The sequence below is a fragment of the Dipodomys spectabilis genome, unplaced genomic scaffold (genome assembly GCF_019054845.1).
Source record: "Dipodomys spectabilis isolate Male_0828 unplaced genomic scaffold, ASM1905484v1 ptg000042l, whole genome shotgun sequence".
Taxonomy (NCBI): Eukaryota; Metazoa; Chordata; class Mammalia; order Rodentia; family Heteromyidae; genus Dipodomys; species Dipodomys spectabilis.
In genome coordinates this window covers 2,255,959-2,270,358 of record NW_024870719.1, presented here as the reverse complement: position 1 = coordinate 2,270,358, position 14,400 = coordinate 2,255,959, and the positions used below count along the sequence as shown (strand labels likewise).

Here is a 14,400-nt window from a genome sequence, read left to right as displayed (position 1 = left end):
TACATAACAGTTTTAACATAAAACTTGATTTATAAAAATATACGTTCATGACTTCTTTTTTTCAGTACAAGGTACTGAATCTGGGACTGGGAAGATGGCTCAGTGGTAGAGTGCTTGCCTCACATGCATGAGGCCCTGGGTTCGATTCCTCAGCACCACATAAACAGAATAGGCTGGAAGTGGCACTGTGGCTCAAGTGGTAGAGCACTAGTTTTGAGTTGAAGACCTGAGGGACAGTACCCATGCCCAGAGTTCAAGCCCCAGGACCAACAAAAGACAAACAAACAAACAAAGTATTGAATCTGGCTTGGTGCATGCTAGGCAAGAAAGAGTTGTATTTTGTGAGCTATACCTTTAACCTTGACTTTTTCTTAGAATGTATTTTACCTTTGAACATGTGGTTGTTTTACCGCTCCCTTGCAATCCAACAAACATAATTACATTCTGTTTTCCTTTAGTTGGTGTCCATGCTTTGACTCCAGGATCTACAAGCTACATTAAAATATAAATAAAAATATAAAGTTACATATGTCAACATTCCATTTCCCTTCCTGACAATTCTTAAAATATAAAAACAAGAGTTTCATGAACTTTCCTGCCTGGACTGGCTTCAAACCACGATGTTCAGATCTCAGCCTTCTGAGTAGCTAGGGTTACAGGTGTGAGCCACTGGTGTGTAACTCTAGCACACTCTTACAAGGAGAAATTTAAGAATGCAAAATATTATATTGTAGGGGCTGGGAAGGTGGCTTAGTGGTAGAGCACTTGCCTTGCATGCTCAAGGCCCTGGGTTCGATTACTCAGCACCACATAAGCAAAAAGAAAAAAGCCAGAAGTGGCGCTGTGGCTCAAGTGGTAGAGCGCTAGCCTTGAGCTGAAGAGCTGAGGGACAGTGCCCAGGCCCAGAGTTCAGGCCCCACGACCGGACCCAAAAAAAAAAAATTATATTGTAAAGTCATGACTAAACCTTTATTTTGAAACCAATTTAGGGACAAAGATCTAAAAATATTTCAATAAAACATAAGATGAGCTTTGACCCATATGAACAATTAAAATAACCAAAGCAGATATAGAAATTTAAAATATTCCACTAGCAACATTAAAACTAAAGCTATGTTGTACGCCAGTGGCACTCACCTGTAATCCTAGCTACTCAAGAGGCTGAGATCTAAGGATCACAATTCAAAACCAGCCCAGGCAGGAACATCTGTGAGACTCTTATCTCCAAAGTGGCACTGTGGCTCAAGTGGTTGAGTGATAGCTAGCCTTGAGCAAAGGGAACTCAGGGACAGTGCACAGACTCAGATGTTTAAGCCCCAGGACCAGAAAAAAAGCCAAAAAGAAGAAGAAAAACAAAAAGGGAGGTAGGGAAAGGGAGAGAGTAAAGCCAGGTCTGTAATCCTAGGTACTTGGGAAGCAGATATCAGGAGATGGAGGTTTGAAGCCAGCCAGGACCACCACCCCCCCAAAAAAAAAATTCCTAGCCCAGTACATTTAGTGTGTAATTCATAGGTAAAGTATGCCTCAATTTAGTCTAGTTTCATTAGACATGCTCAAAAATCAGATGTGGCTAGTGGCTACATGTGGTAGAGTACTTAGGAAATTTAACAAATGTTTACATGTGGCAAAATTACAAATTTTAAGACTTTCCAGATCAAATGCTATATTCTCCAATAGCAATCATTTTCTGCTTTATATAACTATTATAAAGGTACAGAATTGTAAGTCCTTTGTACAATCACATCATAATAATAGCAATAAATAAAATTATTATAAAGGGAAGGTTAAAAAAAAAATCACCAGTTTTGTAAGAGTCAGAAGTCACCAGTAGCTCATGCTTACAATACTACCTACTCAGGAGACTGAGATCTGAGGAATGTGGTTCAAAAGCAACCTGGGCAGGAAAGTATGTGAGACTCTTATCTCTAACAACCAAAAAGACAGAAGTGAAGTTATGTTTCAAGTAGTAGAGCACCAGTCTTGAGTTTAAAAAAGCTCAGGGACAATGCCCAGGCCCTGAGTTTAAGACCCAAGATTGGTGTGCGCGCGCACACACCAACACACACACAGACAGAGGAAAAGTAAGGTTTTAGAGAACAAATGCCAAACTAACTGGCATTTTTAAAGGCTTCCTACTGAAGCACTTGATGCTTGAGAATTAACTACAGAAACCACGCGAACAATTTCCACACATCCTATGCTGACCTCAATATGTAAATATTTCGGGAGATCCTACACAATGGGTCTGGAGATCAGACATTTGTTCTGGTACTATCTAGTTTCCTTAGCTGCAAACTGAGAAGTATGTATTAGATGAATTCTTTACTTCCTTTAGGCTGATTTTATTTTTATTATTTTGCCTCATCAAATGACCAAACTGAAATGGCACAGCCAAATGAGTTGGCTGGACTTTTCCAAAACACTTCTCAGCACTGGTACCAAATAAATGAAAATATTTGTACAATATAGAAAAAAATCAGAGTAAATCATTAATAGACATCTATCTCTCTAAAAACTAACAGTTCCTTCCTTTTTCTTCTATTCCTATTACTAGCACCATAGTAATTTTATGTATGTGTGCACGTTTGCATGTGTGCACGCGTGCTGGTTCTGGGGCTTGTCTGGGGCTTGAACTCAGGGTCTAAGTGCTTTCCCTGAGCTGCTTCTGCTCAAGGCTAGTTAACTCTACCATTTGAGCTGCAGCTCACTTCTGGCTTTTTTTGAGTAGTTTATTAAAGGTAAGAATCTCACAGACTTTCCTTCCCAGGTTGGCTTTGAACTGCCATCCTCAGATCTCAGCCTAGTCAGTAGCTAGGATTATAGGCATGAGCCACCAGCATCTGGTCCAGGGTAACTTTCAAAGCTCTAAGATTTGCAACATAGTTGCATGATAGTAGCAGTAATAATAGTTCCAGTGTGAAGCAATAGGTTATATTTACAACTTGAAAAATATTTTTATTTTATTTTATTTTTTGGGTCTAGTCATGGGCCTGAACTCTGGGCCTGGGCACTGTCCCTCAACTCTTCAGCTCAAGGCTAGCACTCTACCACTTGAGCCACAGCACCACTTCCAGCTTTTTTTCTTTTTGCTTATGTGGTGCTGAGGAATCGAACCCAGGGCCTCAAGCATGCAAGGCAAGCACTCTACCACTGAGCCACCTTCCCAGCCCTTGAAAAATATATTTTTTTTTTTTGGTCGGTCGTGGGGCTTGAACTCTGGGCCTGGGCGCTGTCCCTCAGCTCTTCAGCTCAAGGCGAGCGCTCTACCACTTGAGCTACAGCGCCACTTCCGGTTTTCTGGTGGTTTATTGGAGATAGGAGTCTCACGGTCTCTCCTGCCCGGGCTGGCTTTGAACCGCGATCCTCAGATCTCAGCCTCCTGAGTAGCTAGGATTACAGGCGTGAGCCACCAGCGCCCGGCTCTTGAAAAATATTTTTGCTAATTCAAAATTGCTTATCATCTAAGAATGACTCAAGATATTTCAAAGGGAAGTTTTACATGATGAATAGTAAGGAAAACAACACTTGTCAGCTGTAAGTTTCCTGTACAAAAAAGGACTATCACTAGTCAATACTTAGATTAAAAGATAAAAAGGTGAGAAGCCCTTCTATCAATCTATCTATAGTGAAGTTTTACACTTTACAACTTAACCTTGGCATTTTGAGCAAGAACAGCATTGACATTCATATGTGTACTAAGTAAACTAATAAAAACAGGCAATTTTATACACCTTAATGCTTCATTACTGTAATACAGATAAATATTGCATTAAATATAAAAAACAGATTCTGAAATAGTATTTAATAATTCTAGTGTACTTTTGCTCACAGAGTACTATAAAACCATAGCACAATGCACAATGGTGATATACTTTTACCTTCACAAGTTCTTTAAATACAGCATGCTGAATCATTTTTCTTTTATTAAGACCAGATGCCATCTCTTCAAGATCAATAGCAGACCTATTCATCATGGTGGTGATGTTTAGGACAGGAAAGAGAGAATAAGTTAAGACTAATCAGTCCTATTAATAGTCTTCCAATTAATATCCATGTAATTACTGAACTGTACCATAAATTTTTTTTTTTTTTTTTTTGGGTCCGGTCCTGGGGCCTGAACTCTGGGCCTGGGCGCTGTCCCTCAGCTCTTCAGCTCAAGGCTAGTGTTCTACCACTTAAGCCACAGTGCCCCTTCCGGCTTTTTTCTTTTTGCTTACGTGGTGCTGAGGAATCGAACCCAGGGCCTCAGGCATGCAAGGCAAGTGCTCTACCACTGAGCCACCTTCCCAGCCCCTGTACCATAAATTATTAGGTGCAAAAATGCTTACTTTCTCAAAACTTTCAGTTGAAAACATAAATATTAATTTGTCCTTACATGACTGTACTCCTTTTATTTTTCTTACAGTTTATTTTACACATCTTTATGAGAGAAAAAGGACTTGTTTAGTGTTATGTTTAAATGATGACACACTTATTTCTAGACTAAAAAATACACACAGAGGGCTATCTTGGGTAAGACACAGGTGAGATTCAAGCAGTTAATGCAGTGACTCTATCCCAGCTGGTGCCCGGCCCCAGTGAATGCAATTACAAAGGCCACACACATCATTCAAACATGGATGAGAAACCAAAAAGGAAAACAAAAGAGAATATAATCCTCCAACAATAAATCACACCACTATTCTATTCAAAACTATGAGTTAGTGGGGCTGGGAAGGTGGCTCAGGGTAGTGTGCTTACCTTGCATGCATGAGGCCCTGGGTTCGATGCCTCAACACCACATAAGCAAAAAAAAAAAAAAAAAGCCAGAAGTGGCGCTGTGGCTCAAGTGGTAGAGCGCTACCCTTGAGCTGAAGAGCTGAGGGACAGCGCCCAGGCTCAGAGTTCAGGCCCCACAACCGGACCCAAAAAAACAAAAAACAAAAAAAACTATGAGTTATTGAAAAGTTTTTTGTTTTTTTTTTTTAAATAAGATAGAGGTCAAGTAATACAACACCAACCAAGAAAGCCAAGAGGGTTTGGATCCCTGAGTTCAAGCCATGGTACCAGCATAAAATACTTTTACACTAAAATGTGATAATATTTAGTACAGTATATGAAAAAGTATTTTAAAAATCTGTAATTAAATGAAAGCTACATGCAATTTATCCTTTGAACTAGTTTTTTTTTTTTTTTAGGTCCGGTCATGGGGCCTGAACTCTGGGCCTGGGCGCTGTCCCTCAGCTCTTCAGCTCAAGGCTAGCGCTCTACCACCTGAGCCACAGCGCCACTTCTGGCTTTTTTTCTTTTTGCTTAGGTGGTGCTGAGGAATCGAACCCAGGGCCTCAGGCATGCAAGGCAAACGCTCTACCACTGAGCCACCTTCCCAGCCCCTGAATCAGTTTTCTAACCTGAATTCTAGCTGCTCCAGTGCTATTTAATAGACATCTTTCATGATTAAGCAAACCTTGCTAATTGGTTTCTCATTCCAATAAAATAAACATAGTTGTCCTGGTTTTGTACCCCATTAACTTACTTCACATTTTCTCGTAGTTGCTTCACTAGTTTAATATTAACATCTGCTTCCAGTAATGCTGTGCATACTTCTTTTAGCATAGCATTTAGTACCTGAAAATAAATAACATAAATTTAGTATGTTTAGTGTTTCATTTCAATTATATGAAAACCATGACTGGGTGGTCACTGTGGTTCATATGCGTATAATTTTAGCATTTAGCAGACTGAGATCTGAGGATCATGGTTCAAAGTCAGCCAGGCAGGAAAGTCCCTGAGACTTATCTCCAATTAACTCCAATTGGAGACTTATCTCCAATTATATCCAACTATCTCCAACAAAAGCCAAAAGTAGAAGCTGTAGTTCAAGTGGTAGAAAACTACCCTTGAACAAAAAAGCTCAGGAATAGCACCCAGGTCCTAGATCTAAGCCTCAGGACCAACACCAAAAAAAACCCCCAAAACAAAAAAATCCAATGTCTGATGAGGTATATATACTACCAAAGCTTAATAAAAAATAAGAGCACACTGCCGGGGAAGGGGAAAGTTCTTTTGTTAGCTTTGCAGAGGAATACCCATTATATGTCATCCCATGTAGTTTTACCAGCCAATTTCACTGCTATTTAAAGTAGTAACAATAAAATAATACCCAAGACAAAGGAAATTACTAACATAATCAATATTGCCATTGGTGTTTTCTGTGTCACAGAAGAACTCTGATGCATATATTCACAGTATCTACTTTTCCTATTTGGGCTACCCTGGAGGAAAATACGACAAAAGAAAATTTACCCATCTGAATCATTTCTGTTCAGGAATAAAGTTAGAAAAAAGACTTTCTTCCACTAATAATTCACTATCATCACACATACTGTGTGTGTATGTATGTGAGTGTTTGCACTTATACAATAAAATGTAACCTCCACAAGGGGAAGAATTTTAGTATATTTTGATCACTGGTCATTCCTTGTAACAGCAAAATGTACAAAATACAGCCCTCAAATACTTCTTGAACAAATTCTGTCCATCAACTCACTTCACATGCCCTACAAATACTCTAAAAAATTGATGAAATTAGTTGGGCACTGATGACTCATGCCTGTAATTCTAGCTACTCCTAGCTATAGAAGACTGAGGTTCTTTTTAATGCCAGTCCTAGGGCTAGAACTCAGGTCAGCTCAAGCCAAATGTTCTCCTACTTAAGCCATTACTTCTGGCTTTTTGGTATTTAAGTGGAGATAAAAAAAAAAACCAACACATAAAATATCAGCTCCTCTGGGGCACAGTGAAGGCAGTACTCAGAGGAAAATTCATAGCTCTGAGTACCTGCAACAAATTGAGGAAATATCAAATCAACAATTTAATGATGCACCTTAACCTCCCTGAATAGAGGAACAAGCCAAATCCAAACCAGCAGACAGAAAAACTAATAAAAATTAAATTAGAAATAAAAGACTTAGAGGCAAAAAAAAATCCCAAAAAACATAAAATCAGCAAAACAGAGTTGGTTCTTTGAAAAAAAAAAAAAAAATTGACAGACACTTAGCAAATCTGACCAAAAAAAAAAAAAGAAGAAAATACACTCAAATAAATAAAATTATAGAAACAAGAATGGAGATATCACAACAGAAACAGCAAGGCCCAGAACATTATAAGGGAATACTTTGCAACCATTTATGTTAACAAATTTGAGAATCGGGAAGAAAAGGAAGAATTTCAAGCAAGTACTAATAAACCCAAACTAAATCAAGAAAATTTTAACCAACTAAAGTAATGAAATAGGAATGGCAATAAAAGCCTTCCCACTCAAGAAAAGCCCAGAATCAGATGGATTCACAACCAAATTCTAAAAGGCCTTCAAAGGAGAACTCACTCCAATACTCTTCAAACTCTTCAATGAAATTTGAAAGTGAAAGATCACTTTCTTTTTTTTTTGCCAGTTGTGGGGCTTCATCTCTGGGCCTGGGAGCTAGCCCTCAGCAATTCAGCTCAAGGCTAGCATTTTACCACTTGAGCCACAGCGCCCCTTCTAGCTTTTTCTGTTTATGTGGTGCTGAGGAATGGAACCCAGGGCCTCATGCATGCAAGGCAAGCACTCTACCACTGAGACACTTTCCCAGCTGGAAAGATCACTTAACCCTCATCCAAAAACCATATGGGATTCCTAAAAGATAGAGAACTGTAGACCCATTTCTTTGATGAACATAGATGCAAAACATCTCAATAAGCCAGGTGATGGTGGCTCACTTTTGTAATCCTAGCTACTCAGGAGGCTGAGATCTGAGGATTGTGGTTCAAAGCCAGTCTGGACAGGAAAGTCTGTGAGACTCTTATCTCCAATTAACCACCAGAAAACCAGAAGTGGTGCTGTGGCTCAAGAAGTAGAGTACTTGCCTTGAGCTGAAGAGCTCAGGGACAGTGCCCAGGCCCAGAGTCCAAGTCCCATGCCAAAAATACCCAAAAAACTTCTTAATAAAATACTGGTCAACCAACTTCAACAACTAACCAAAAAAATCATTCACTATGATCAAATGGGATTCATTCTAGCGATGCAAAGCTGGTTTAATATATGCAAGTCAATTAACATCAATTCAACACATCAACAGAAGCAAGAACAAGAAACACATGATCATCTCAATAGATACAGAAAAAGCATTTAACAAGTTCTAACACCACTTTATGATAAAAGCTCTGGAGGAGCTAGGAATCCATGGAATATTTCTCAGTAAAATAAAGGTTGTATACGACAAACCATAGCCAACATTATACTTAATGGTGAAAAGTTAAAACCATTTACTCTATGCCCATGTAATTGTAACCCCTTTGTACAGAATGCTCTCAAATAAAATAAAATAAAATTTAAAAAAAAAAAAAACCATTTACTCTAAAATCAGGAACAAGATAAGGATGTCCTCTCTCTTCACTTCTCTTCAATACAGTATTGGAATTTCCTAGCTAGAGCAATAAGGCAAAAGACAAACATAAATAGGGGCCTAAATAGGGAAAGAAAAATAAAAATAATCCCTCTTTGCAGATGATCTGATCCTGTATTTAAAGAACTCTATAGATTCCTTCCCCAAGTTAGTTGAGCTAATCTGAAACTTTGACAAAACTTTAGCAAGGTATAAAATTAACAAACATACAAAAAAATCAGTAGCTTTTCTATAGGGCAACAATGAGAAGAGCAAGGCTGAAATCAGGAAAGCAACTCCTTTTGTAAGAGCCAAAAAACCCCACAAAAAAACAAATCTAGAAATTAGCCAAAGATGTGAAGGACCTCTATGATGAAAACTGAAAAAGGAAATTAAGGCAGATTTAAGGAACTAGAAAAACCTCCTATGCTCCTAGAATGGGATGATTAAGATCATGAAAATGACAACACTGCCCAAAACTATCTACAAATTCAGTGCAAAAACCCATCAAAATCCCAACAACATTCTTCAATGATATAGAAAAAGCAATCCAAAAATTCATAAGAAACAAGAGAAGACCTGGAATAGCCAAAACATCCTCAGCAGGAAGAACAGTGCTGGGGGAATATGAATACCAAATTTCAAACTTTATTACAAAGCCATAGTAATAAAAACAGCTTGGTACTGGCACAAGATGCCCCTCAGTGGATCTAGAGGACCAATGGAATAGAATCAAAGACCCAGAAATGAATCCACTAGCCTACACCCGCCTAATCTTTGATAAGGGAGCCAAAAACACAGGATGGAAGAAATACAATCTCTTCAACAATTGGTGCTGGCAGAGTTGGCTATCCATATGCAGAAAACTGAAGTTAGATTCTTACATATCACCCTGCACAGGAATCAATTCCAAATGGATCTAAGACCTCAATGTAAGACCAGATACCCTGAAAATAGTATAGGAAAGGATAGAGAAACACTAAGGCTCCTTGGCACAGGTTGAAACTTCCTAAGATCCAGAATCAAAACAAATCAAAGAAAGAATGAATAAATGGGATTGGATTGTATCATACTGAAGAGTTTCTGCATGGCAAAGGACATAGCTAGCAAGATAAATAGAAAGCCTACAGAATGAAGATCATTACTATAGTTATGTATCAGAAGAGCCTCACATCTAAAATGTACTTAGGGTTCAAAAAATTAACCCCCCAAAACAAACCCTCACAGAAACAACAACCCTATTAATAAGTGGGCTAAAGACTTAAGCAGAGACTTCTCAGAAGAAGAATGACCGATAGACACACGAAGAAATATCCAACATCTCTGACCATAAAAGAAATGCAAGTCAAAACAACACTGAGATTCTACCTCACTCCTGTTAGAATGGCCACTATCAAGAAAACTAACAGTAACAGATGCTGGTGGGGATGTGGCCATAAGGGAACACTAGTATTCTGTTGGTGGGAATGTAAGCTTCTTCAACCACTCTGGAAAGCAGTACAGAGGTTCCCCAAAAAACTAAACATTGGGTTGGGAATGTGGCTTAGTGGTAGAGCCCTGGGTTTGATTCCTCAGTACCATATAAACAGAAAAAGCCAGAATTGGCACTGTGGCGCAAGTGGTAAAGTGCTATCCTTGAGCAAAAAGAAGCTCGGGGACAGTGCCCAGGCCCTGAATTCAAGCCCCAGGACTGGCCAAAAAAAAAAAGATAGCTCCCTTATCACCCAGCAATCCCACTTTTGGGCATTTACCCAAACGATCACAAACAAGGGTATACTAAAGCTACCAGCACAACTATGTTTATTGCAACATTATTTACCATAGCTAAGACATGGAACCAACCCAGATGCCCCTAGTGGATGAATGGATCAAGAAAATGTGGTATATATACACAATGGAATTCCATGCTTCCATCAGAAAGAATGACATCGCTCCATTCATGAAGAAATAGAAAAGCTTGGAAAAAATTATATTGATCTAAGTAAGCCAGACCCAAAGAAACATAGGCTGCATGGTTTCCCTTATTTGTAATAACTAGAATGTTTCTATACATCTACAAGTTAATCCATTGGATAGTAAACTACAAATAAGTTCACTTGGATGATTAATTAAACAGCACTCGAAGCATTTGCACAGTGAGAACAAAGGAGGACTTACCTCCAATTAACCACCAGAAAACTGGAAGTGGTGCTATGGCTCAAACTGGTAGAGCACTAGCCATGAGCAAAAGAGCTGAGGGACAATGCCCAGGCCCTGAGTTCAAGGAGCACAACCCACCAAAAAAAATGATAACATCAACAAACAGCTGTTTCTCTACTTTGCACAAAGCACTTTTCAAATTTCCTTTTTTGTGTGTGTTTGTGTGTGAAGTGGTCTCACTATGTACAGGGTCTCACTATGTAACCCAATCTGGCCACAAACTCACTATCCTTCTATCTCAGTTTTCTGAATGCTGGATTAAAGCCATAGGTCACCATTGGACCTTTTTTCCTAGAGATGAAAGAGAGTAAGGGCTATACAACAAGGAATACTTGCCGGAAGACTGTTGTTTTGTTATTCTAGACTATAAGACTAAACAATAATTTGTATTATGATTTATTATTTAATATTGCTTGCTTGCCAACAGTGCATCCATCTGCAGAAATTTGCTTTGCTGAGAGAGTAAAAAGAATTATTAGAAAAACTCTTCATTAGAAATTAGGAAAAAGAATTCTACTCCTAGGTCAAACAGTAAATAAACATGTGAAAGTAGCTTCTTATTTCTGTTAAATGAGAGGCTGGACTAAGTTATTTCTAAGATGGTCTAAAAATGATTTAATTCCATTAGTTTGTTAAAAGTGTTGATATAAGTCAATAAATGTAATCCAACATATCAACAGAGCCAAGGTCAAGAATCACATGATTATCGCCACAGATGCAGAAAAGGCCTTTGATAAAATTCAACATTCATTCATGCTAAAAGCTCTGGAGAAAATAGGAATAGAAGGAACATTTCTAAAAACAATAAAAGTCATTTATGACAGACCAATAGCCAATATTATACTTAATGGGGAAAAGCTACAACCAATCCTCCTAAAATCAGGAACAAGGCAAGGATGCCCACTGTCTCCACTCCTCTTCAATATAGTCCTAGAACCCTTAGCCAGGGCAATAAGGCAAGAAAAAGACAGTAAAGGGATCCGCATAGGGAAAGAAGAAGTTAAACTATCCCTTTTTGCAGACGACATGATACTATACCTCCACGATCCCAAAAACTCCATCCCCAAACTTTTAGAAATCATAAGTCACTTCGGCAAAATAGCAGGATACAAAATAAACCCACAAAAATCAGTTGCCTTCCTATACACTGATAATGTACAGGAAGAGAGGGAAAAAAAGGAGCAACCCCATTCACAATAACCTCCCCAAAAATAAAATATTTAGGAATTAACCTAACCAAAGATGTAAAAGAACTATTTAATGAGAACTATAAAAAGTTAAAGAAAGAAATTGCAGAAGACACTAGGAAATGGAAAGACCTCCCATGCTCCTGGATAGGCCGACTTAATATAGTAAAGATGGTAATACTTCCAAAACTAATATACAAATTCAATGCAATTCCTATTAAAATCCCAATGATGTACATCACTGAAATACAGAAAACAGTCCAAAAATTTATATGGAACAACAAAAGACCTAGAATAGCCAAAACAATTCTAGGGGATAAAGACAATATGGGAGGGCTATCCATGCCGAACTTCAAACTCTACTACAGAGCTATAATAACAAAGACAGCATGGTACTGGCACAAAAACAGACCCGAAGACCAATGGAACAGAATAGAAGATCCAGAAATAAATCCACAGGCCTACAGCCAGCTGATATTCGACAAAGGAGCCAAAGACATACAATGGAAGAAACACAGCCTCTTCAACCGCTGGTGCTGGGAAAACTGGGCAGCCACATGCAGAAAACTAAAAGTGGATCCCAGCCTATCACCATGCACCAACATCAACTCAAAATGGATTAAAGACCTTAACATTAAACCTGAATCTCTGAAACTACTGCAGGACAGAGTAGGAGAGACACTTGAACTAATAGGCACAGGAAGGAACTTCCTGAACAGAGTCCCAGGGTCACAACAAGTTGAAGAGAGACTCGACAAATGGGACTACCTTAAAATAAAAAGCTTCTGCACAGCTAAATCTATCGCAACTAAGCTAGAAAGACAACCAACTAATTGGAAAAAATTATTTACCAGCAATATATCAGACAAGGGGTTAACATCCTGTATATACAGGGAACTCAAGAAACTAATCCCTCCCAAACCTAACAAACCAATTACTAAATGGGCAAGGGAACTAAAGAGGGACTTCTCAAATGAAGAAATAAAAATGGCAAAGAAACACATGAGGAAATGTTCATCATCCCTGGTGGTGAAGGAAATGCAAGTAAAGACAACCCTGAGATACCACCTTACCCCAGTCAGAATGTCCCACATCCACAAATCAGCCAACGACAAATGCTGGAGGGGATGTGGAGAAAGAGGAACCCTATTACACTGCTGGTGGGAATGTACACTTATACAACCACTTTGGAAAGCAGTCTGGAGGGTCCTTAGAAAGCTAAAGATTGACCTCCCTTACGACCCAGTCATACCACTTCTAGGCATCTACCCTGAACAACAGGAACCAATATACAAGGACACGTGCACCTCATTTTTATTGCAGCACTGTTCGCAATAGCTAGGATATGGAAACAACCTAGATGCCCCACCACAGATGAATGGATCCAAAAATTGTGGTATCTATACACAATGGAATATTATGCAGCCATTAGAAATGACAAAATAATGGCATTTGCAGGGAAATGGATGGAGCTAGAAGGAATCATGTTGAGCGAGGTAAGCCAAGAACGAAGAGACAAACGGTACATGGTCTCCCTCATAAGTGGATGCTAAATCCAAAAGGTTAGGTGATACGACAAAACTAACAGGACTTAAGAAACAAAGAACTCCTGCTCATCTGGTTGAACCACTACTAAATATCCCCATGCTGCTGATCACAAATATGGTATATAACATGTGAACACTGTTATATATTACAGACTGTGATAGACAATTTGCTCCAGGAAAGTTAGAATGAACTTGTGACTTTGAAATTATGTAATCACTTAATCACAATCAAAAAAAAAAAAAAAAAGAACCTCGGGGAAGGGAGGGAGGGAGGGGATGGTAGGGGGAAAACAATGGAGGGGGTAACAATGTTCAAGAGGAAGTGTACTCATTACCTCACTCATGTAACTGTAACCCTCTGTATAGTATCTTTACAATAAAAAAATAAAAAAATAAAAAAAATAAAATGAAGGTAAAGTCCCCCCCCCCCCAAAAAAAAAGTGTTGATATAAAATTCTATAGAATTGGGCTGAGGATGTAGCTTATGGTAGAGTGCTTGCCTAGCATGCATGAAACCTTGGGTTTGATTCCGCAGTACCACATACACAGAAAAAGCCGGAAGTGGCACTGTGGCTCAAGTGGTAGAGTGCTAGACTTGAACAAAAAGAAGCTCAGGGACAGTGCCCAAGCCCTAAGTTCAAGCCCCAGGACTGGCCAAAAAAAAAAAAAAATTTATAGAATTGTTTTCAAAATGCAAGGTCAGAAAGTACTTGAATGCCAGGTATGGTGCACACACTTATAATTCCAGATATTCAGAAGGTGGAGATTGGGATGATCACAATTTGAGGCGGGCCCAGACAAAAAAATGTCAGACCCTATCACAACAAATAAGCCAGGTGTGGTGGTTCAAGCCTGTAATCCACACTACTTGAAATTCTATTGGCAGAAAGATTTCCAGCAAGGCCAGCCATGAGCAAAGACTCAAGATCTTACCTGAAACAAAAAAACAAAACAACAACAACAACAACAAAAAAACCCTGAAGCATTTTCCCACAAGATTTGTGAGAAAATGAATCAAAATTATGAAGATAAAAGAGCTAGGTTTTCATGAGGCATGCTAAA

General features: G+C 38.8%; 1 protein-coding gene across 4 annotated transcripts in view; it reads right to left on the bottom strand.

Moving 5' to 3' along the window:
* The window catches only part of LOC122106533 (signal recognition particle 54 kDa protein), a 97,023-nt gene that overhangs the window by 68,494 nt on the left and 14,129 nt on the right, over window positions 1–14,400 (bottom strand). For all 4 annotated transcript variants that reach the window (XM_042677913.1, XM_042677910.1, XM_042677911.1 and 1 more), the window contains 3 exons: window positions 5,516–5,607; window positions 3,879–3,963; window positions 388–492 (listed from right to left, as the gene is read on the bottom strand). In XM_042677913.1, the coding sequence (XP_042533847.1) occupies window positions 388–492; window positions 3,879–3,963; window positions 5,516–5,607 (282 nt within the window). The remainder of the gene's footprint in view (window positions 1–387; window positions 493–3,878; window positions 3,964–5,515; window positions 5,608–14,400) is intronic.